The sequence below is a fragment of the Lonchura striata genome, chromosome 5, assembly GCF_046129695.1.
Source record: "Lonchura striata isolate bLonStr1 chromosome 5, bLonStr1.mat, whole genome shotgun sequence".
Classification (NCBI taxonomy): Eukaryota; Metazoa; Chordata; class Aves; order Passeriformes; family Estrildidae; genus Lonchura; species Lonchura striata.
Window position 1 is genome coordinate 25761907 of NC_134607.1, and position 22953 is coordinate 25784859.

Below are 22953 nucleotides of genomic sequence, written 5' to 3' on the forward strand. Positions count from 1 at the left end.
ATCCTGAGCTCTCTCTTTTCCATCTAAAGACGCTTTAAATGCCAGAAGGAGCATTCCAGGCGTATGCTCAGGGAATTGACAGAGTCAGGGGTTGGTAAGAACTTTTGTCCCCCTGTATTTCACACTGAGAAGAGACGTGATGCGGAGCGGGCGAGATGCCCGCTGCTGAGCTGGAAAGGGTCTTTGTGCTGAATCATCTGTGCTAAAAGGAGCTCGGGCTCTCTCCTGCTGGGTGCCCAGTGACTGCTGGGACCCCTCTGAGACAGCTTTTGTTAGCCAAGATCGGCTGCAGCGTGAGGTGTCTCGGTCCTTTCACTGCAAAACAAGCTTCAAGAGGCACTGAGGGATGAATTCTGATTTTATGCTTTTGCTCTGCTGTGGAGTTTTCCCCTTGAAGCTGCGGTTGTTTGGCTCTACCCCAGGGCCAGAGTGCAAGTCAGTGTGGGAGCAGCATGGACTTACTGTGAGTACACGTGGATGTAGCATTTGCAGGGTGTTTTTGGAAGAGATGGGAGGATTTTGCATCTCTGAAGTCAATACTCAGATGTGATTTTTTATTACCTTGATGACAGGAGAAATTAGTTGTGAGATATATGTTCATCCCAAAAAAAGCAACCTCCCAACTAAGCAACCATCTTCCTTTCAACAAGATCAGGCAGCCCTTACTGTCATAGGCTTCCCACTTTGCTGTAACTTAGTCATGCCTCAGAAAGCTTTGTGCAAGGGCAGTTTTTTTGGGATGGAGCAGTTCAATAGCCTGTTTCCATCTGTGCCTGCAAGACCAGGCCTCCTTGAGTCCCTTTGATACTATGACAGTCCAAACAAACCAAAAGCCTACCTAAAAAAAAAAAAAGTTTCAATACCCTTACATCTCCTTCACTTTAATGAAATTCAGTGTGGTGCACTTATAGTCCTTCCTTTTTTGTTTTTGTCTTCCAGGCAGTGCCAGGCAAAGACTGGAAACTGGGTTCTTACATCAGCTACACCTGTAGCTCTCCTGTCCAGAGTGAGTTTTTCAGAAGCAGGCGTGGTATTCACCAGAATGTGTTGAACCCATGGGGCAGATTAGATCAGAAACATCTCCTGGTTTATTTGAAAAGTTGTGCTGGACATTTTGCTGAGTCTTGGCAAATAGGGCTGTACTTCGTATAAAGAATGTTCTCCAGACCTGATTAGGAGGAGGTTTAATGGCCCATAAATGGGAGCGGTGCCCAGAAGGTGAGAAAGTTTTCCTGGCCCAAGGCTGGATGCACCCAAAAGATTGATGGGCAGCCACAGTGTAGCAAACTGAACACAAATCCCTGTAGGAGGGTGACTTTGTCTCCTGATGGGCAGACAAAGTTATTTTAAAGCAGCAGCACCCTCAGGAGATGGCTGTACCCATGCTGTCTGACCAGCGCTCAGGATATGTGTGTCCAACTTTGAAATTCCTTTGAGCATGGGTATGATGCCCTCATGTCTGCATCACCTTTCCTCTGTTGCTCTTGAATTGGTGACATGTGCTGGCTCTGGACGTGCCTTTTGTCCCTTTCCTGGTACCAACTACACTGTCCCTCCTGCTCCAACCCTGGGAGTTACCAGGATTCACTCCCTGTCCTTCATTTCCTGTCTCCCCAACAGCAGCACGCTGTGTGTGCTGGCATCTTGGTGAGCTCCTCTGCGAGCTCCCACCAGCATCTGTCAAACTTGCAGCATTCACTTACAGCCTCCTGCTGTTGGTCCCTTCTGGGTCCTCACACCCACCCATTGCCATTCCTTTCTCATTCCTACCAATCTTCCCATTTCTATTACTATTAGAATATTCTTATTTTATTAGAAGACAGTTAAATCTGTAAGAATTGTTTGTTTTTTTTTTCTGAATGAATTTCTGTAAGAGATTTTTTTTTTTTTTTTTTTTTGCCAGGGGATGGAATTAGCATTATGGACATTAAAAAGCAGGAAATGGTGTGGTGGTTTGAGAAACACTTTTGGGAGCAGCTTTCCATCATATGAGAAAGCAGAAGCTCAATTCCTCATTCTCACAACCTCTGTCTTTATTAACCCTAACTATTTTAGAAACAAAACACCTCTTACATCTTTCATGTAAGCCAGGGTAACAGAATCCACATAACCATCAAAACAAGTGCAGGAGACACACAGAAAAGTAAAGTAAAAAACTTTCTTTCATGCTTAGATCTAAGCTCCATAGACCTGAGTAAACTGCCTGAAACTCTTCACAGTTCATGTATGTACAGACCAGTCCTTTGGTGCATCCAACCCAAAATCTTGTTTCCAGCTGTGGCTGTGATAGAACAGGCAAAAATGACTGTAGGAATAGGACAGACACATACAGTCTCTTCTTTTCTATATTCTCTCAGCCTACAAGATTTTTCAGTTTTTAACTGTTTAGCAAGATTTAAATCATTTTTCTCCCAGTTGTTTGTCCTTGAGCCAAATCTAGCATCAAAAGCCAATGGCAAAGGTTTAACAGGTGAATTTCTCATTGCATCTAGGGCTGCTCCTTTTAATTCAAACCTCATCCTCTCATAATTTCTTTTGATGTTCCTGAGTTCTTCTACTTGGCTCTGCCAGCAGCCACATTCATCTGGCACCTGAGTCCAATTAATGGTTTTTGAATAACCAGTCACTAATGATTAGATGGTAACTGGATAATTTTTTAAAAAGTTCTCTCCCAACATCCTGGAGAAGCATGACCACAGGGTTATGCTCTACCTTTTAGGATTATGCTCTACCTTTTATAACCTGGTTTGGGTCTTTGTGATACTTTGGTGTCAGCTCTGTTTTGAAAGTGCACTGTGGGTGTGTCTCTGGAAAGGGGTCTCAAAACTGAAAACCAGTACAAGTAGCAACATTTATTTCCTTGGAAATAAATACTTCAGATCAGCTAGTTATAGCTAGTTGGGATTTTTTTTCTCTGAATACTGATTTTCCCAATTATGCTAAGCTTGCATTTCTTTAGAGACACTAGAAACATTTTTAGCTCTGATTGTTGTTATATGCCATACCTGAAGCCTTGTTTCTCCAGCAGACAGTGTCCAGCATGGCACATGCATTTCCCATTCCAGTGAATGTATTATGATGCTGATGTCCAGCAGGTTAAGTGTTTCACTGGACTGTATTTACCAATCATTCTTTAAAGGGAAGATCTTTTTCTTTCTGGGGTTTTCAGATGCTACATCTTATCCCATGGTTGTTGCCTGTAAACTTCTCCAAGTCCAAGAAATAATGTTTCTAGTGTGAGCAATTATTAATGCAGACCAACAGAAATTCTGAATGTGCATAAAACACTTCTTGAGCCACAGAATCTCACACTGTTCAGTCCAAACTGTTCCTGCTTGGGGGTAAATGATGGGTGCCAGTCAGAGCACACCCCAAGCAGGAGTGTGGCAAGGACAGATTGCAGGCTCAGCTTTCCCTGGGACAAGATCATTGGAAGGGCTTGAGAAAAACAGATGCTTGTGTTACACTTGTGTTTGGGTTGAGTGACACCCAATGAGGACTTCAATGGCAGCCTGGGAAATCCATTTAGTGAGGGGCTCCTCTGGGTTTTGAATGACTGTCGCCCTGTTCTTTTAAAAGTTTTTTATGCCTTCTGATGTTTACATATTTCTACTGGAGTTCTCACACACTGTTCATGTAAATAATGATTGTTTTGCATTCTTCTTTGTGGGAGGAGAGAATTGATGGACTGTTGGTTTGACCAGTGTGGTTAGAGAGGTGGCAATTTCATCCTCCAACCCACTGTCACTTTTGGAATTCTATATATTGCGAGGTCAGAAATAAAATTTTGCCCCCTTTTTGTTCTTTTGCATCTTAGAGTGCGTGAGTTATTCCATGCCAGGGGGGGAGACAACTGACCCTCTGTCAGGATCAGCTGTGCTCCATCTCTGCTGGAGGGGGGCTGCTGTCACCCCAGGTCTGGAGGAAATATGGAGAAAGAGAAATGCAGGGCTTGGGGGAACACTAGTGATAAGGCAGAAGCAAAGACACCCCGACAGCTGGGAACCATTGACTTCCAACAGGCTGGAAGTTACATTTTATTTAGACACTTAACAGAAAGCAGGTAATTAGCACTAAGGTCATAACCCAACAGCAATATAACATGGATCATACTTCATGTAACACTTATTGTCAGAAAAACTCTGTGTACATAAGCCCAAGAGATACCATGCACGGAGTAAGCATGAAAGATTGCTCCCCAGGTGGTGGTCCCAGGAAACTCTCCAAATTCTGTCATTAAGTGATTTGTATTATTCAGTTCCCATTCTTCCTTTCCCTGTAAACAATGTGATCTGGATGTAAACCATTAGGAAATGCTATGATGGAACAGATGCTCAGGGCTGTGCAGAGGCCATGCCAAACTCTACTCCAGGGGTGGCAGGACTTGGGGCTACCCATATGGCCTCTACTAGAGTGAAGGGCACACAGGCCACACAAATGCACTGGGCAGGACTCTTCAGTGTCCTTTTGTGGGGCACACAGTTGTGTCCAGGATAGCACTAGCCCTCCACACTTGTTTTTGCTCATTTTCCCCATGCTTGACTAAAAACCTGTCTGTCCTGAGCAGGAGCAAGCCTCCATGTAGGTGGGCTCTCAGTTCCTCTATAGGTTGAACTCTGCTGTGAAAGGCAGATGGACTTTAGGCCCTTCTAGGGAAGCAGGGTGGGTAATCAGAAGATCTATAGCAGCTTGTTTTCTCTTTTAAATTGTACATGAAAACAAATAACTCGGTGCAGTGATATCCTTGGGGTTAATATGAGGTTAGTATCAAGGCTGTATTACCTTTTTCATCTTATGCTCCAACTTTCAATCTGTAGTTGATTTACTTTAATTGGCAAAACACCAGAGATTGGCCCAGAGATGCTTTTGGGACTGCAGTAGGAATCAGGTAGGGACAGTGGGCCTTGGTATATTATCTTCAATTTTAAAACATTTTCTCAATTCCAGAGCTGGAAATACATATTCTTTAAAAGTACTGATCCTGTAGTGCAGAATCCATTTTCTGCAGCAAACCTTCTTACCAGGAAACTGTGAAGTATATTACACCTCAGATTACTTAGTGGACAATCAATCCTTGAACTTTTAGACCACTTTCTGTTGCTTCTAATATTAAGGCTCAGCCCAAGCTCATCACATGCAAACTAATTCCAATTTAACTGCTGTGGATGGTGTCCTGTACATTAACTTCCCAAATTCTTTCTGTGTCAGTCCTAGCTTATACCAGCTTTGCCTTTCCTGGCTCATCCCTTCCCTTTGCTGGCACAAATGTCTGTACAACAGTGAGAGAACAGAGCAGCCACTAGAACAGGGTTAAAACAAAACTTGAAAGAAAGGAAAAAAATAAAAAAAAGGTTTGTTTTAACATGAATCAGTTCCTCAATCCTGTGCTTCACATTGTCAGGAGTGAGTGAAAAAAAATACAAATGGACAGTGAAGAGCAAATTATGCATAAAAAGACGATCTAAACTATAAATGCATGGGCATGACCAGTTTCAGTCACTTGGCTTTGGACAATATAAAAATCTTCTTTAAGCCTTCAAGTATTTTTGTAGCTTTAAATGACTGGTTCTCCTCCCTCTGAAACAATCTCCAAAAATGAAGAATGACAACACTGACAGAAGAAAATGGAACCAGTACTCTTGAGTATAGAGTGAGCAGCTCTCATCCGAGTGCCCTCACTCCTGGCTCCCTGAGCTGCCCAGGAGACCCTGGAGGGCCAATACCTAATTTTATTTTCCCGATTTCTTGCAGCCTGTGGCGACTCAAGTGGGACTCTGCTCTGCTCAAAAGAGTGAGAGTTTAGAGGCCAGGTGATCCTGGAAGATGTGTGTCCTGGCTCAAACACACTTCTTGGACTGGAGTGGGTTCATTCCACTCAGAATTCCTGCCTTCAAGAGAAGTCCCCAGGAGGATGAATTCTGACCTGCAGCTCAGAGGGACAGAAGAAAGCTGCAGCAATGCCATCCAGCCCTTCACTCTCAGCAGTCCCCCTGATGCATCATCCACTGCCCAGATTTCTTGTGGCAGAGGTGTCAAGGATGGTGGCTCTAGGCCCACTGCAGGTACATGTTAATCTTTGGTATCTGATTTTGACTATTTGATTGGAAACAAAAGGAAGTACTAAACTTCACCTGCAAAGTGTCCTGGCCAAGAGGCCCAGGTTACCAGTGCTACTGAATACAGGTGCTGTTGCTGGGAGCTGCTCCTTGTGGGTGCTGGCACCCAGGGAGCTGGGTTTTGTTCTTTCTGACAGCTACCAGCAGAGATTCCTGCTGGCACTAGGCTATGAAACACAGCTGTGTGCTATTGCTGAGCAGAGGGTGGGAGGAAAGCCCCCTCTCAAGTGTGGGGTCACACACACTTTGAGCTCATGCCCAGAGCAGGGGTGTGCAAGCAGCCCATCAACAAACTGACCTTCACCCCTGCACAGAGACCACACCAGGCCCCAGGCTGCTCTCAGGCTTCAGAGCAGGGCTGTGCCTCAGACCAACTGGAAAAAATGACTGCAACGTGAATCTTCTGGAGCTGCAGAGTCCTACAGATCCAAAAGCAACATAAACTTGCCAAAAGTCCCAATCACTCTTAAAGTGTAAAGAAACAGGATAGAGATAAATGCAGGGGAAAGATAGAAATGCACTGCATGGCTGCTATTTTGGGATATGAATTTACCTTTTAATTAATAGGTAAAACAAGGTAAAAGAAAAACAAGGTCTTGAAACTTAGGGAGAATCTGCACTTAGTTCTGGATCCTACTTCCTTGCTGCTCCTTTTATTTACAGACTAAGTTGCAGAAAGCTGTTGTTATTTTAGACATGAATATTTTTTTCTTTGAGTGTTGCTGCCTACCAGAGACTTTGATTTTTTTTTAATGTTGGCTAATTTTGTGTTTTGAGTAGGAAGCTTCAACTTCACACCAGTTCTACACAGGCCCTTCTGCTATCCAGCAGTCTGGGCAAGATAAACCTGTAACCAAGACATTCCTCCCTTAACCTCTATGGCTTTATCACGATTTCATTATTGCTCGTCTTACTGCGGGCTTTGAAAAGATACGGGGCGTATCTGAAGTAGTTTAAAACTATTCAATCTTTTAAATATCTGGGATGCAGGCAAGAGTCCTTATATATCCAGCCCCCAATTTTGCTTTTGCTTTCTAACTGCTGAATGAATTAGGAAGGGCAGGGCCAGGAGAGCTGCCTGCAGTGACCTCTGCAGGGAGCAAGTTTCCTCCCACCCCTCAGAATGCACTAACCACCTGTGCTCCCACACCAGATGCCTTCCAAATCCTCAGTCCCTGCCCAAAACATCTGTGCTGTTTGTCCTGCACCACCCTATTGCTCACAGGAGAGGGGACCCCCATGGGCACCACCCCATCTTGCCCACATTTACGGTGGAAGGGAACACCCAGGCAGCATCAAGGCAGGAAAAGTCTCTGAAAAGCAGCAGAATTAGCAATGTCTTGCATGCCAAAGCAAGTCCTAAGGCAGGCAAAGCAGCAGCCAGGAAAGATAGAGACCCACTCCCAACATCCCACCTTGTCCATCCCTCCACCTTAGCACAAGGTGGGAGGCAGTGGGCAGCTGCGCCAGCACCCTCATCCTGCTCCATGGCTCATCCATCAAGAGCAAGGAGGAGGATTAGTGCTTGGTATCAACGTGGGCATCTGCCTGCCAGGCTTGCTCTTTAAAACAGGCTGTCAAGCACAGATAGCTGTTGAATCAATATGTGCCTGGTAGCTGTTGATGCCGCTTCTGCCAGCACAGGGTGGGCTGAGCTGCTGCACACCAGGAGGGATTCAGGCTCTGAGAGAGAGGATGCAGCGCTGACTCTTCAGTTCCCATATCAGATGACTGTGAGAAAGCAGTCAAACAGGAAGACTTCGGTGATGGTGTCTCTGTGTTGCTGCTGCCAGTCCCCGCTCCCAGTGCCAAACATGAATGTTTGCCAAGCACAGAGGAGACTGGATATACCATGGTTGGTCAGTTCTTTGAATGAGATGTAAAAGCAGGGGCCTCCACTACCAGCTTTGACAAATCCTGTCAACATCCTGAACAGATTATAAAAATCAGCTGACATCCAGATCGCTGTCTCCTCTTTGTCTGGGCATCCCCAGGCTGCAAACTGCTGTGGATAATAGCTGTGACCATTCATCCAGACCATGGCTGCCTACCTGTGCTGGCGTGGAGGGCCCGCTGCTCAATGGTCCCATTGCAGAGGGGATGTCTGGCTATTTGGAGCTCGTGTACTTGGTGACAGCCTTGGTGCCCTCTGAGACCGCGTGCTTGGCCAGCTCTCCTGGGAGCAGCAGGCGCACGGCCGTCTGAATCTCCCGGGACGTGATGGTGGAGCGCTTGTTGTAATGGGCCAGGCGGGAGGCTTCTCCAGCAATGCGCTCAAAGATGTCATTGACGAAGGAGTTCATGATGCCCATGGCCTTGGAGGAGATGCCAGTGTCAGGATGGACCTGCTTCAGCACCTTGTAGACATAGATGGAGTAGCTCTCCTTCCTGCTTTTGTGACGCTTTTTATCGCCCTTCTTCTGGGTCTTTGTCACGGCTTTCTTGGAGCCCTTTTTGGGAGCTGAGGTTGACTTTGCTGGCTCTGGCATCCTGAGAGCTCTTTCGCTGTGTCTTGGAGCTGCTTGGAGAGAATATTAAAAAAAATCAAATTCTTTTTTGACCTTCTACAGAATAATTGTACTGCAAGATGAGAGTCTGAGTTGGAGGCAAGCTCAGAATCTGAGACAAACACCCCATGGCCCTGCGTTTTTGAACTGCCAGCAAGAATTTCTCTGTTTTGTGTATGGCTTTTTGTTGTTTTGTTGTTTTCTCTTTAAGTACTGCAACACTGGCATTGTCAAGATCTCTTGAACACAAGCCTAATTGGCATCTACTCAATAAATATGAGATGGAGCCTAAACATCTTTCTTAGAACACTGCAGTTCCAAAGAAAACACTAACTGCAGCATGAATTAAATCAAATCTTGCTGGAATGGGCCCAAGACTGTTGCAAGGTATCACTCCAGACACCTTTACATGAGACTGGTCAAAATTATTTTATGCAGTTTACAATATCCAATAAACTCTTTTTACTTGCACGTAGATAGAAGTTTATTTTGAGGGTGCTTGCAGTTCTGTGGCTATTTTTTGACACCATGTTTTCCAGTGAAATATAAAAAATAATAAGCTAGATGGCTGAGCTACAGGAATATATGAGTATTCACATTTGCTATCAAAAAATACCACAGAGTTGAAAAGCTTAGAGGAGGTGGCAGGAATTACCTGGGTGAGAAACTGAAATGTGGATAGGAGTCAAAAAACAAAGTGCTTTTAGGCTACATGCTCATGGAAAAAAATATTTCCTGCTATTTGATGCTTTTTGCCTTTGAGAGAACAAGGCTTTGCTGGACAGTTTACCCCAAAGATGCCCAATCCTCCCTCTAAGTTTTTCTTCATTAGGTCACAACGTGCAGAACCATGACCTGCAGCTGACTGCTCTCATCCAGAAGTGCAGTAACAAAAAACCAGTATATAAACCCATGAAAAAACGGTGTGCCTCCCCTACACTTCAAATTTACATGTGCTTTACTTCATGGGCCAAGGGGAATAATTGTGTTGCAACCTGGAAAATGGTTTTGTGTTTCAGGGAACACTTCAAATGCTTCCTTGAAAGACAAGGCTTCTCCAGGTTTTGCTGGAGGATAAGCTTACAGCATCACCCCAGGGCTTGGGTTTTACTGCTCTGCATCTCCTTTGAAGATGACCTAGGAATTACAGTCTGCTGGCTAAGAGAGACTAGTAGAGAAAAAAGAGCTTCAGGGCTGATGGCACATGGGAAAATGGATAGAAGTAAACAGAAGAGAGAAAGCTGGGATGTAACATATGGTCTGCACACCCTGAGTATCAGAGAAGGACCTAAACAGTGCCTGTGCCAAGGCAATGGCTGCATGCTCAGCCCTGCCTCTCCTCCTTGGGAGATGTCTGATTTCTCCATCTGCAATCAGAGCCAGATGCAGCAGCACTGCTGCAAACGAGTCTGTATGAAACACCTGGTTGCTCCCTGTGGGAGGAGACATCTTTGATCCCGGGGCTGGATTTATGTGCCCACTCACACTCAGTGGGTACCAGCTCCTGCTTCCAAATCACCTCCAAGGCTCCAATCAGCCTGAGTGATGCTGCCTCCCGGGAGCCTGCAGCGAGCAGCAGGGCACCGCTGGCTGCTCTGCCTGACGAGGCACCAGCGCTGGCTCTGGCACCCACATGGTCTGCCAGCCACCGGGCAAGGGCCAACCCTGGGCACTGCAAGTAGAGTTATGCCCAGCTGGAAGGGCAGGCTGGCATTCCTGGGGATGCTGTGGAGTGGGGAAGAGAGGCCTGCACCACAGCCCTCCAGAACACCCTCCTGTCTAGAAGCCGAAGTCAGCACTAATGTACTTAGCGCTGTGTTTGTGCTCCAGAAAAGCAGCTTCTTCTCCAAAGACATTATTTTCTTGAATCTGTCACCTCATGTCCTTTCTTATTTTTTTCTGGAATTTTTCCCAGTGGCAGCATTTAGAAGGACAAGTGCCGGACTGCCCCAAAAGTTCTGGACACCTTTCAAAACTGACACCTGCCCCCTTAAACACAATATTTTCTTGCTCTGGTGAAATAACAAGTTTCCTTCATTTTTTTCTCCATTTGGGAAGCAGTATTGGGAAAAGAAATTCCCTACTGCTCTTGTTTGTAGACTTGAAAATATGCCTTTTAAATGGAATATGATTTTTCTACAAGACGAAATAACTGCACTTGTTCATTTTTCTTTTGAGCTCATTTTCCTCACTGAAAAACACAACTGAAAAATGCAAATGAGTATTTCTTAAGCATTTTGAAAAGTACATCCTCCTAAAATAAGTATTAATTCTTAAATGCACTTCTACTGCAGCCTTAAAAAAATGAATAGAGAGCACAACAGGCACCAGAGTGATTTCACAGGGCTCCAGAACAGGTGACATGTACAGGACATCTCTGTCCATTTGATCAGCTAATACCCTTGGGTAGCACAGCCTGGATCTCACTCCCCTCCCATGTACAGCTGCAATGGGGGAAGCAATGATGCTGAAATTCAGAGATCAGCACAAAAGCTTGTGCTTCTCTCCACCCATTTCTTTGCAGTTGACTGTTTAACAGGTAAATAACACTTTCTTTGAAAACAGGTTGTTCTTTGTGGTTTATTTGGGCAGTGCCTAGCACACAGAGCCTGAGTGCATTTGCCAGGTACTAAATAAATAATGTTAATAATGGTCACCAGTATCACAAATCCTTCTGTCAACAGTACAATGTGATCCACAGCAGGTGCTGCTTTGGTGTAAAGACAGAACTAGTGGGATTATTCCCAAAGCGTCCTTGTGGAAAGTTTATTGAGGAAAACAAAAAAGTGACCTTTAAAATAATGGTTTATTTTTATAAAAATAGTTGCATATCTTTGTTTCCTTTGGGAAAAAAAAAAAAAAGAAGAGAGAGAGTTGGAGAGAGAACCTGAAGAGGTTAGCAATTATTGATTTTTATTTTGGAAGTGCTGCCAGCATAACTGATTCTCTACTGTGAGGTAGACCAAGCATTGGGCACAGGTTGCTCAGAGAGGTTGTAGGATCTCCATCCTTGGAGATACTCAAAATCTAAATGGACACAGCTCTGAGAAACCCACAGTGGCTGACCCTGCTCTGAGCATGGACTGGACTAGATGTTTGCCAGAGGCACCTCCAACCTCATCCATTCTGTGACTTTTGGAGGCTGGAACTGGGTAGAAAACATTTTAGGAGTTGTGTTCCCTTGATTGACATCTCCCATGGGATAATGCAGCCCAAGATTCCCTAAGAAGAGGATGTGCTCATCTCCAGGTCCAGGCCACTGAGGTCCCTGGGATGCAGGGTATGGCCATGCAAGAGAAGCACTTTCAAGCAGCACATTTGGAAAGTTTCAGGTTTTTGAGAAAAATCTCTGGGAACATTTTTTTCTTTATAGCTTGTATGCTCTGAGTTAAATCAGTTATCAGTGCTGGCAGTTTTTTCCTTCCTCAGAAAATCAACAACAAAACCAACCACAGTAATTTTTCCTGCCAGTTCCAAGCAGCGGCCTGACTGCTGCCAGAAACCAGAGCAGTACAGAGTGACAGATGTATCTTCCTTTGTGTTGACACTCCTTTCTTCAGCATCATTAAAAGGAAAGTGAATGGAAAAACATATTCAAAGATACAAATCACCACAGTCTCTCAGATCTGAAATGGGAGAGGAGCCCTGCTGAGAAATCCCACATTTAACCTGATGCTGTCTCTTATTCCCAGGCTTGATGTATCAATGGAGAGAGACAAGCAGGGAAGCTCCTGCAAGATTTTTGCTCATTTTTGGCCTTGCTGCTGAGTTTGTAGGACCAGTGCCAAGCTGCTGCCAGCAGTGTGCATGGGTAACCATGGGTGGACTATGAACTGGCCTTTTGGACCTCTCCTCATGCAGGGCTGGAAATAGCACTTGGAATTTTTCTTACTTTTTTTTTCTTTTGAAAGCTGTCCTTGCTATGATGAGTTCTGAGGCATCCAGAAGGTGTATATCCCCACTCCTTTTCTGTAATTTCCTAGTCAACCATAAAAGTTGTATTTATAGAATCAGCATTTTGTTTTTAGGAGGTTTTGGTGACCAGTTAAACATTTGTAAGAAAAACTCAAGCTCTCATCTTTTGGACATCTGAAATTCTGATATTTGTTAATCTTCTGATGTTCTACTTTAATCCTTGCTAGAGCAAATGAGAGCCAACAGGCACCTGCTAATAATTTGTCCCCTTAAATAGGAATGTCCTGTCTGTTCTGCCCAATTATTGCCCCTTTCCTAATTTTCTCCTACTATATAAGAGAAAGAATACTTGGCTTTATTCCTTCATGCCAAGATATACTAAATGAAATTTTCTGCTGCTTTCTGTGTAATTTTCTTTGAAACACAAAGAGTAAAAAATTAGGAAATGTTTCCACCAAAAGGAAAAGGCTTTCTAATGGATTCACCTGCTCTCAAATGCTTGTAAGATCTCGTAAATATAGTTTACAAATTACAGTGTGTCAACAAATGACTGCTATTGGAAAAGAGAATTTCTGTAAACTGCAAATCCTCTTCCTTTTATTATGTATGGCCATCTACTATTATACAAGAACTTGTTCATCTGTCAGGTGTCATTATATAGTCATACTTGAGAAAACAAACAATATTAGTGGTTATTTGGTAGCAAGCTCTGCCCCAGGTATAAAACAGATCAGAAGCATGATGAGTCATTGTGAGACATTGGTGATGTTGCCTCGTGCAAAAACTGAGAGTTGTATTTTGGTCTGAAAAGAATTTTTCCCTTAGTATGTTGTCTGGCATGTGATGATGAGGTAATACTTACTTTGAAGTGAGGAGGAGAATTTCCTAGAATAAGGTAAACTAATCTGAAATGCCTGATTTCTTCCAGTGGCACAGGGGTGCAGAAAACAGTTTTGAGATTCTAGGTTTCCTTCCAAGTAATCCAGTAACAGTACTAAGATCCCATCCTCAGTTCCACATGCTCTGCTGCACTTTCTATCTCTGTTCCTGTAAAATTTTCATTTAAATGGCTACCTTGCAAAGTTGGATATACACATGAAATTATCTAGTGAACACAGGACTGTGACTATAGGCTAAAATTGAAGATGACCTCTACTCACTGACAAAAAAAGAAATACTACAAACTCAGTCCCTGACACAGACCCATCAGGCTCACATAGATCTTCAGATTTCTTTAGAACAAATACAAGCAGAACAGAGCACTGTGTCCAAGTTCTTTGACTGATACTTATCTTGCTTGTGTTAACCCATTGCTTGGGAGTGCTCTACAGAATACTACAGGAATCCTTTCTGTTCTTTTCTATAATTTCAATTTATGATTTTTAGAAAGCATATTTTTAATCACCACTAACAACCGTAATTTCCTGTGCTACTCCTGCCCAAGTTGCAAGTACTTCTCAGTGCTGCAGGGGTATCAATCACAGATTTTGTATTATCACCTACAAAGTAAGGAGCAGGACTCTACATCAGAGTTCTCTGCATAGAAGATACACTGAAATTAAAAAAAAAAAATAAAATCTTACCCATGAGTCAAATAGAGTAATAGAGAGACAATGTTGCAAGAAGAATGATTGTCAGGAGACTAAATCCATTATGCTGATTAAAAGTGTCTGTAGTCAATGGGGATTTAACACAGGTCTGAAAGCACATGTACAATGTTTAGAGATGTTTAACACCAACAGCTGACACTGATTTCCACTGGAATCCAAAAAGCTCATTACTTCACAAAAATATGACTTCATAGTTTATCAAGGTTTTGTTACTGTTAATAAACAAATACTTAAAAAAGCTTTATTATCTGCTCTTTGTAAGAGTACTCATTGTGTACTTGCTTTGGGATAGCTTCGCTCTACATGCTTGAGCAATTATCCAATAAATACAAAAAGGAGAATGACATTTTCTATGGATACCTGTTAAAAGTATGAGGAGTACACTCAGTACCAGCATCTGCTGCAATTACACTCTAGTCAGCTTTCCCAGAGTGTTGGGGTTTCAGAGAAACCTGGAGGAGTTAAATTTGGTGATCCTTGTGGGTCCCTTCCAACTTGCATGATTCTGTATTTTCAGAACCATCCTCAGGAAGCCCAACGGAGTCCAACAGAGAACACAAGCAGGCTCACTTCCTTCCTGGTGTTTTATCAATAACTCAAAACCTCACACATAAAATGCACCATGAGCTTCCTCTCCAAGTTTTAGAATCATCAGGATTTTCTGCTTCTGCCATGAATCCTTTCCTCAAGCAACAACCTTTTTTTCCCTTCATATCCCACTTCAACTCAATTGGACCCACTGGGAGCCAATCTGACAGCAGCAACCCTGTGAACCGATCTCCAAAATCAGAGGACTGGGGTCTGTAACACCAATGGAAGAAAGGCACTTTACTTATTCCATGATATCCTATGCTATTGAAAATAAAAACTGCCTTGAAAATAAAAACAAATTGTTCTGTGCTGTATCAAAAATGAAAATAACTTGCTTTTTATCCACATAATTTCAATTTCTCTGGAAAAGGAAACAAGCACAAACTCACTAAGGCTGTTATATCTAAATAACACCTTCTACAGTGGAACCATGGTCTCTAAACTAGTAATGACAATAAGCCTGAAGAACTGCTATCACATTTAAGCACACTATTTTCATGCATTTTACAGAGTAATGGAGAATTATCAAAATTCTAGACTATTTTCATAAGTGCTGAAAAAGGCATCCATTAAAAATGTGCTAATTCAGCCATTCAGCCAAAAATAGGAGAGAAGCTACAGCCCAACACCTGCAGGCCGTAGGGAGAGAGTGGGTGGAAGAGACAGAAGAGGCTTCACCATGAAATGAGAGCTGCCCCGAGCTAAGGTAGGAGTTATGTGGGAACCAACGCAGATGCATGCAGCACCTCTTCCTCCTACACACCCCACACCCAGGCTTTGGCAGGTTCCTGGAACCCTTTTCCAGCACCACAGATAATTGCTGCAGCAAAAAGAAACAAAAGCTGAGATTGTACCCCAAAATGTGTACTTTGGCCAAACCCCACTGACTGAGAAGAACAATTGGGACATAAACCCATGCTGAAGTGAAAAGCTATGTGTAAACTATATTAGGCTGAAGACTAGACCAAGGTCATTAAGGCTCTATGAGTGATGTGACAGGAACATCACAATGTAGTGATGTACCTATGTAGTTACCACATATTCTCAATGTCATGGATAAAATGAACCCAGCAAAACCTTTTAACAACCTTCAAGGTATCTGTATGGGTCCAAGGCATGTATGCTCAACAGACCTGGACATTACCATCACCAACTATCCCCCTACATGGGGAGAAAGTGTCAGGCAAGGGCATGATGTGTGCAGTTGTAATCAATTATGATTACATTCCTTCTAAATGGGCATTCCTTCTAAATGAGTCTCTCACTTCAATCATCACTTCCCAGTTACATTACTCACATTTCAGCAAATCCTGAAAACGCTTTCAGAAAAAAATAGCAGAAAGCATGCAATCAAAAAAGTCAGGGATATGTGAAAGCTGCTTTATAATAGTGGTAAAGCCTGGGAACACAGACTGTAAACACAGGAGGTGGGGTACCAGACAGGTATATCCAAAAGGACTGCATGCCATACCACAAGCTAAAGGACAGCAAGTGACACAGCATCTGACTTCATTGCTACAGGATACTGAAAATACTCTAATACTGTAATTTGTGTATTAATAATTAATTTGGCATGGTAAAAGCAATTTTACTGTAAAACAGAGATATGTGACTATTACTGGAGCCTGCAGGGAAACAAAGATAAATGTCCTTCCCCAGATCTCACATAATTCAATAACTGGATTTGGAACACAATCCAAGACCACTAACACTTTTTTCTGCTGCTGCCACCAGATCACATTACCACAGGCAGAGAGTCCTCTGAGCATTAGAGGTCATCTTCTGCAGGAAACAGGAAAATGGAGAGTCTGTTAGATGGAAGGAGAGGAGAGAAGCAGGGCTGGGACAGCCAGCTCTGGCAAAGCTACCCTGAAGAGGCAAGCTGGCTTTTCTCCAGAAACAGACAGGGACAAGCACTAAAGACAGAAGAGCTGCTGAAGGTAAAAGTAAACTCTGAAACAAAAACTGACAATAAACTGTTTTAAAATGCTCATGAATAAATTTACACTGGAGATGAAAGGGAACCTCACATCCTTAATTTGAACTGGGAGGATAAAGGCAAGGGAGGAGGAGAGAAAGACAAAGAAATACATTTCTTCCATATTTCAAAGACAAAACTTGATATTATAAAAATTCTAGGAAATGGCTCCAGCATAGCAAGTAATTGCTCTATATTAACCAGGCAACATTTTTCTATGGTGCTGTGCTACTGAATAATTGTTATCAAAATACACAGATGTCCTTCACTTTGTACTTCTCTTTCCTTTATTCTTTTATTTATTGTTCCTTCCTTCTTTTTCTCACATCTATTACAAGTGCCAGGAGGTTCAAAGCCCCAGCAGGTCTGCTGCCACTTGGTCTTGTCTCACATGTGGTATTTGTACAGAGACTAACAAAGTACTTTCAACAGCCACAGGGTTGAAAAACTGGCAGCTTTCCAGAAACTTTAAAAGAAATGGCTGTTGAGTTAGCCCATGCCCAAATTCCACACTGCACAAATTGCTTGTGAATAGTGTTTTAATTTACCTCTAATTTGTGATAGCAAGATTATTGCATGAATTTATTGTGCTAGTCACTATGCTGATGCAAGCTAAAATACACCATCTCCCTTCCAGAGAAATCAAGGTATAACTGGGGATACACCAATATTTACATCAGGCAAGATGTAAATAAGCAGTATACTGAAGACTTGGTTGCAGCCACTAGAGCAGCAGTGAAGAAAATGGGGGCTGCTGGACAAAATTACAGTGGTCCTGGATGGTCAGTAGTAGTAAGAACAATTAAATGTAAAGCTCACTTTTCAGAACTCAGAAAGGCAGAAGGTTTAAAATGCCAGTGGAGTGCCGTATTAGCTGTACAAGACTATTATTTTTAACCATCCTTGGCTCCATCCTCCCACATTCACTTTCCTCCTGAGCTTTCCATGCCCTTAGTTTCTCCATTGCTTTAGTCCAACAGTCTCCCAAGCTGTTTCTTCCTCAGATGAAGTGCTCACCCTTTGCTCTTCTCCCTCCCTGCTGGTGCCTCTCCCAGCACACTCCTTCCACAGAGCTCATTGGTACCTCTGCTTCCAGAAGCCTATCTTTTTGCAGGTGACTGCTAAATCCTTTTCTTGAGTTGTGTCCCAGTTATCAGGTAGCTGCAGTCGATAAAGGATGACTGGAGCTGGGCTGAGGACCCACAGTGCAGGAGATGAGGGAAGGGTTAATTCTGGCATGCAAGAAAGAGGAGGGTGGTACTGGAAGGTCCAGACAGCTGCAGCCTCCATGTCTTCAGGGCAGAGCTGCTGCACCTGCAGTGCATTTTAAGACAAACACATCAGGAATGAAAACAGCCTATATTTATATTAGGTATGGTTAGACAGTTCCTTCCTGACAGAATATTCTCTGTCTCCCATCTTGTAGAACCACACTTGTCACTCACTCAATTTCCAGGTCCCCCAGAGGACCCAAAGAAGACATCTGCCTTTCTGTCAACAAGAAAGCAGCTTCCTTCCCTATGCTTCTTTCTTTGATATTTACCAATGGTTCACTTCAGTCCTTTCAATTTTCCCTTTCCTTCCTGTTCCTTGATTCTGCCTGCCTTTGTGATAGAGAAATGAGGAGATTCTTAATAAATGCCTTCCCCGGCCTCTCTTCACGCTAGGTTTTATCTTTAAGTGCTGAGCTCCAGAATACCTTCCTTTCTGCCCTTCCCCTAGTCATTTCAAGAATTTTCTTCAGAAAAAATTGTCACACACTTCTTGCCCCAGCCTTCTAACATAACTCATGTCCTCTCTGTAACTTCCAACAACCTGGGGTGGTTCTATTCTCCTACCCTTTCTTCCATTGCCTCCTGTACACACCACCTATTGCATTGCCACCTCTGTGCTTTGTTTTCATTTCTACCTTGCAGTCTTCTCTCATGCAGTATTTTCTGCTTGACAAATATCAGTCTACTTCACATGATCTCTTTCTCCACAAGAGACAGAGTCACAGAGGTTACACAAATAGGTTATAAGGAGAGATCTGATGTGCCCAAAAGCATATCTGTCCTTCCTGACTGTGTCTAATGTAGGCACTGCCTCTGACAAACTTTGCCCACTCACATCCTTGATCATTGTGGCTAAAAAGCCCACATTTTCCCCCTCAGCACACACCACCTGCAGTGATCACCTGGGGGATGGTCCTCTACCATCAGCTGATGGATTTCAACTCTTTAGGTGACACATGCCAGAGATATGTCCTCTGCAAATTGAAACTCTCTCATCCATGGTCCTAAGGTAAAGGTTATCTTTTTAAAAATAACACAAAAAACCTTGCTGCATTGGACCACCTATGTACTTTCATCAAATTCAGGAAAAAAAACCCTCACCCTATTTATAAGAACTTTTAAGGCTGGTTTGAAAGGTAAAGAATTCCTACTCCAAGAGGGTCGATGAAATAATATGACAAGGGTGGTGATTAAGTCTCACCACAAAGGAAAATGTTGAGTTGATGTAGGTGGCATATAAACCCCCCTTCTCTTTATGAGTCAGGTAAGCTGCCAGAAGGTGGAGGTGGAATCCGTGGGATGGAGCTGTTTTCATTCCAGCCAGTTAGTAGTAAGCTCTTTGAACAAAAAAAGTAGTTTAAATAATAAATTGTATTTTTAAAAACTGAGACTTATATCTAAATAGCAAAATCTAACAATTGCTCTTGATCCCCAATGATGGTGTTCGTAGTCAGTGGTAGTCAAGGGAAAAAATTATTAAACAACTCTTCCCCCAACCCTCTGAGGTTAATGTAGCATTTTTGGATTATGCATCTATTCTTCCATCTCCCACCCGATGCATATGATCCTGCAGTCACAGCTCACTCCTCTCCCTATGGCTTCAGAAAAAAGGGAAGCTGACAAGCTGAAATCCCAGTCTCACCCCACACAGAACCCTTTTCAGAGGAAGAACTTAGCTCTGCTGAGGAGAAACCATTTCTCTTCCAGTAACTGCAAAAAAGTGGCTTAACAAATGCATTAAACAAAACAATGGGGTGAAAAAAGAAAAATATTTTGTGAGGTCTTATTTTGGGTCAATCCAGCATATTCAAAGATAAGGCAGTGTCCCTCACTTAAATTTTAAGTATTTTTATTTACAAAAAAAAACCCTCTGAAATTGAGAAATGTAAAAAGAATGTCATTAGGTCTTTGAGTTCAAGGGGCTTGAAGTCCTCCTCTGGAACTGTCAGTGGGAGCACAACATCTGCTCTGCTCACAGTGCAGCCCAACCCAGATGCTTTCTTAAGTACACGTCTGAATTTAGGAACACTTCCCACATACTTAATTCTTCAGTCTACCCAATATATGAGGATGGGCAGGAACAGTGTACTTCAGATGCTATGAAAGGGATGAAATAGGATCAGACTATCAGCATGAGAAATTTCTTGTTTTCAGGTTGAGAGTGAAAGATGTGGGGTGGAAATATATGTAAATATATATATATATATATATACAAGTAAAATATATGTAAATGTAAGGGAGGAAAAGGACAGTGACCAAAGGATCAGCTTGGAGAAGAAATGTCAAGAGGAAGGCAGAGCTAGGCAGTGGACAGAAGTGAGATGTCAGAAAGGAGAGAGAAGGAGAGGGTAAACAGAATGACACAGAAGGGAAAAAAAGAGGTGTAAGAAGAAGATATATGAAAGGGAACAAAAATGAGACAAAAGACATAAGTGGACAAAAAACAGAGAGAGGAGGAAGGTAAAGTAATGAGCACAATGTTTGGTAAGGCAGAAATACTTAAGTATCAATAAGACACGGAAAAGAGAAATTCATAAGATGGGTCACAAGAAGAAAAAAAGACCTTGTGCAGCAGAGGAAATGAGCATCAGGAAAAAAAAATCACCTGCTAGCACAGCACTGCTCAGAATCACGGGTGAGAGATGCTGCTGTCCCAACAAGGGACAGAGGCAAACCCTAGGAAGTGACAGGCTAACCCCAAGGAGAACAAAGGATGACACTGGGAGAAGATAATGATATCTTTGTACTAGGTTGCTGCCTTTTGTCTGAAACAGAAATCACAAAGGTCATTGAAACTGCTGCTTAAATCTTACATCTGATACTTGGAAAAAACCTCTTTTCCAATACAATAATTCTTCCTTCTCTCTCAATGCTGGATTAAATTAATTACTGTACACACTACAGTTGTACCTCCCTGCTGGGGAAGTAAACCCCAGACAGCATTCTGCTCAAAGCAGACCTTCGTCTCTGGCTTCCTTTACCTTTAGAGGCTTCTGCAGAAATCTTTCTGTAGACAAAGGTAAATTTCCTGCAGCTCCAAAATCATTATGATGGATTTGGCTATCATTAGTAAATTAAGAAAGAAAGAAGAAGGAAACAGGGGTAAGCATTCAGGAAAAAAAGCTTTTTTTTTTTTCTTATTAGAATTAGGAAACTTGCCCAGTAGAGAGGGAAAGAAATTGCTGCCTGTAAATAAACTGTCACTCCTTTGATCACCAAATAATAGGAACAAGAGGGAGTGTGTGGGAAGTACATTCATATTATCAAATTCTTTCTGATATTAACCTGTTCAATGTAATGAAAACATAATCAGGAAAATAACATATTGTAACACAAATACTATGGAGGCTATAGAGAAAAAACGCCAGGAAGATCAGTGCTCCCAGGGTAGCTCCAGTCTGAGAAACCAGAGCTTTATTAGTAGTAACAGGAGCAGCATATGGAGATGAATGAAACCATGTTTGTAAATGTGATATGCAATTGCACACTCTCATTTGGCTTTCCTTTTTCACGATCTGACTCAGCCTCCACACTCCCCCATCTTTTGATTCATAAATTCTTGATATCAAAAAATGAAAGCGTTACAAAGCCAGCATGCAAAGGGCATGAGATGACGAGAAATACAAGGATGCCGGTGAGCACAGAACGTGCCATCAATCACCACCCTGCAAAGGGACAAATCTGCTGGAGATAAGCAGTGGAGACAGGGCCACCCTCTCCAGGGGCTGGCTGGAGGACACCGCGCAGCAAACCACAGCTCATCTTCATTGCGCTAGAGGCGCATGCTGAGGTAGACAAATCTATTACAAAATTGTGTAATATTGCTTATGTTGCACAGCAGCCACTCAGGCAGCCCCTGCATCCCAAACCTGTGAGACTGGAGGTGAGAGGAATGAGAAATAAAAGGGTTTCCCTATGGCATGTACTCCCTGCATTTTTTAAGCTATGGAAAAAAGATCAGGGTTAACCACAAGCAAGACAAAACACAAAAAACAGTGCATGAGCAATGGTATACAGCCCTATACACTTACTAAATAATTAACAACCTCACAGAGTGTTGACACAGTGGGGGTCTGTACACAGGACAGTCCCTCCCTTCCCCGAGGGCCCGGGCTCCTCAGCATGTGCGCGGTCGGGCAGCAGACGGCCAGCCCGGCCGTGGCACCGCGGGCAGAGCAGGCAGAGCCCGGCTGCGGCCCCCAGCCCTGCCTCGGCCCAGGCTTCGCCTTCAGCCCCCGGTTAGCCGGAGCGCACTGAGCCCCGGCAGTACGATTCCTACGACCGCAGCAAAGCAGTGGCAAGGCTGACACACTTCGGTGCATTCGCCAAGCCCGGAGAAGGACGAAGCCCCGACTCGGCGGGGCTCAGGGTCGAGCACGAGGCAGGGCAGGGCGGGGCGCACCCCGCATCGCGGCACAGCGGTGCGGCAGCTCGCCCGCTCGGGCAGCGCACCCCGCTGCGGACACTGCGGCGAGCGGCGCCCGCCGCTGCCGCACCGCGGGCAGCCGGCGCAGGGGAGGGTCTTGCCTGCTGGGCGTCTGGGCTCCTCCGCGGGCGAGCTCCAGGCGCCGCCGTGCCGCGGGGCAGGTACGGGCGGCGGGGCTGGGGGGCCGCTCGCTGCCGCTCCGCGCAGATCCGGCGGCCGCTGCGCCGGGTGGGCCGCGGGAACGGGACCCGCCTCCGGTCCCGACCAGGCTGAGACCGGCCGGGCCCCTCGCTGTGCGCCGCCGCCGCCGCTGCTGCTGGCCGGGCCGCGCCGCGCCGCCCATAGCCCGCCCGCCGGCTCCGCCCGCCCCCGCCTCTGCGGGCTCCCGCCGCGGGGCCGCCGGGGGCGGGGCGCGCGGCGCGGCCCCGGCGAGCGGCTCGGGCGCTGCGGCGGCGGCGGCTGCGCGGGGCGCTCGGCACGGCCGCGGCGGCGGACGGGCACCTGCTGCCGCCTCGCCCGCAGCGGCGCCGCGCTTT

General features: G+C 44.3%; 1 protein-coding gene across 4 annotated transcripts; it reads right to left on the minus strand.

The window, feature by feature from the left end:
• Nucleotides 1-3999: 3999 nt before the first annotated feature.
• LOC110467620 (histone H2B 5) lies at nt 4000-22668 on the minus strand. 4 transcript variants are annotated; one of them, XM_021524823.2, is made up of 2 exons: nt 22519-22668; nt 4000-8634 (listed from the first exon to the last, which is right to left on the minus strand). In XM_021524823.2, the coding sequence occupies exon 2, from the start codon at nt 8603-8605 to the stop codon at nt 8225-8227; it is 381 nt and encodes a 126-aa protein (XP_021380498.1). In that variant the 5' UTR covers nt 8606-8634; nt 22519-22668; the 3' UTR covers nt 4000-8224. The 4 variants fall into 4 exon arrangements, with proteins under 4 accessions (XP_021380498.1, XP_021380501.1, XP_021380499.1 ...); XM_021524826.3 differs by lacking the exon at nt 22519-22668 and adding an exon at nt 22023-22080; XM_021524824.2 differs by lacking the exon at nt 22519-22668 and adding an exon at nt 20973-21987.
• Nucleotides 22669-22953: the final 285 nt, after the last annotated feature.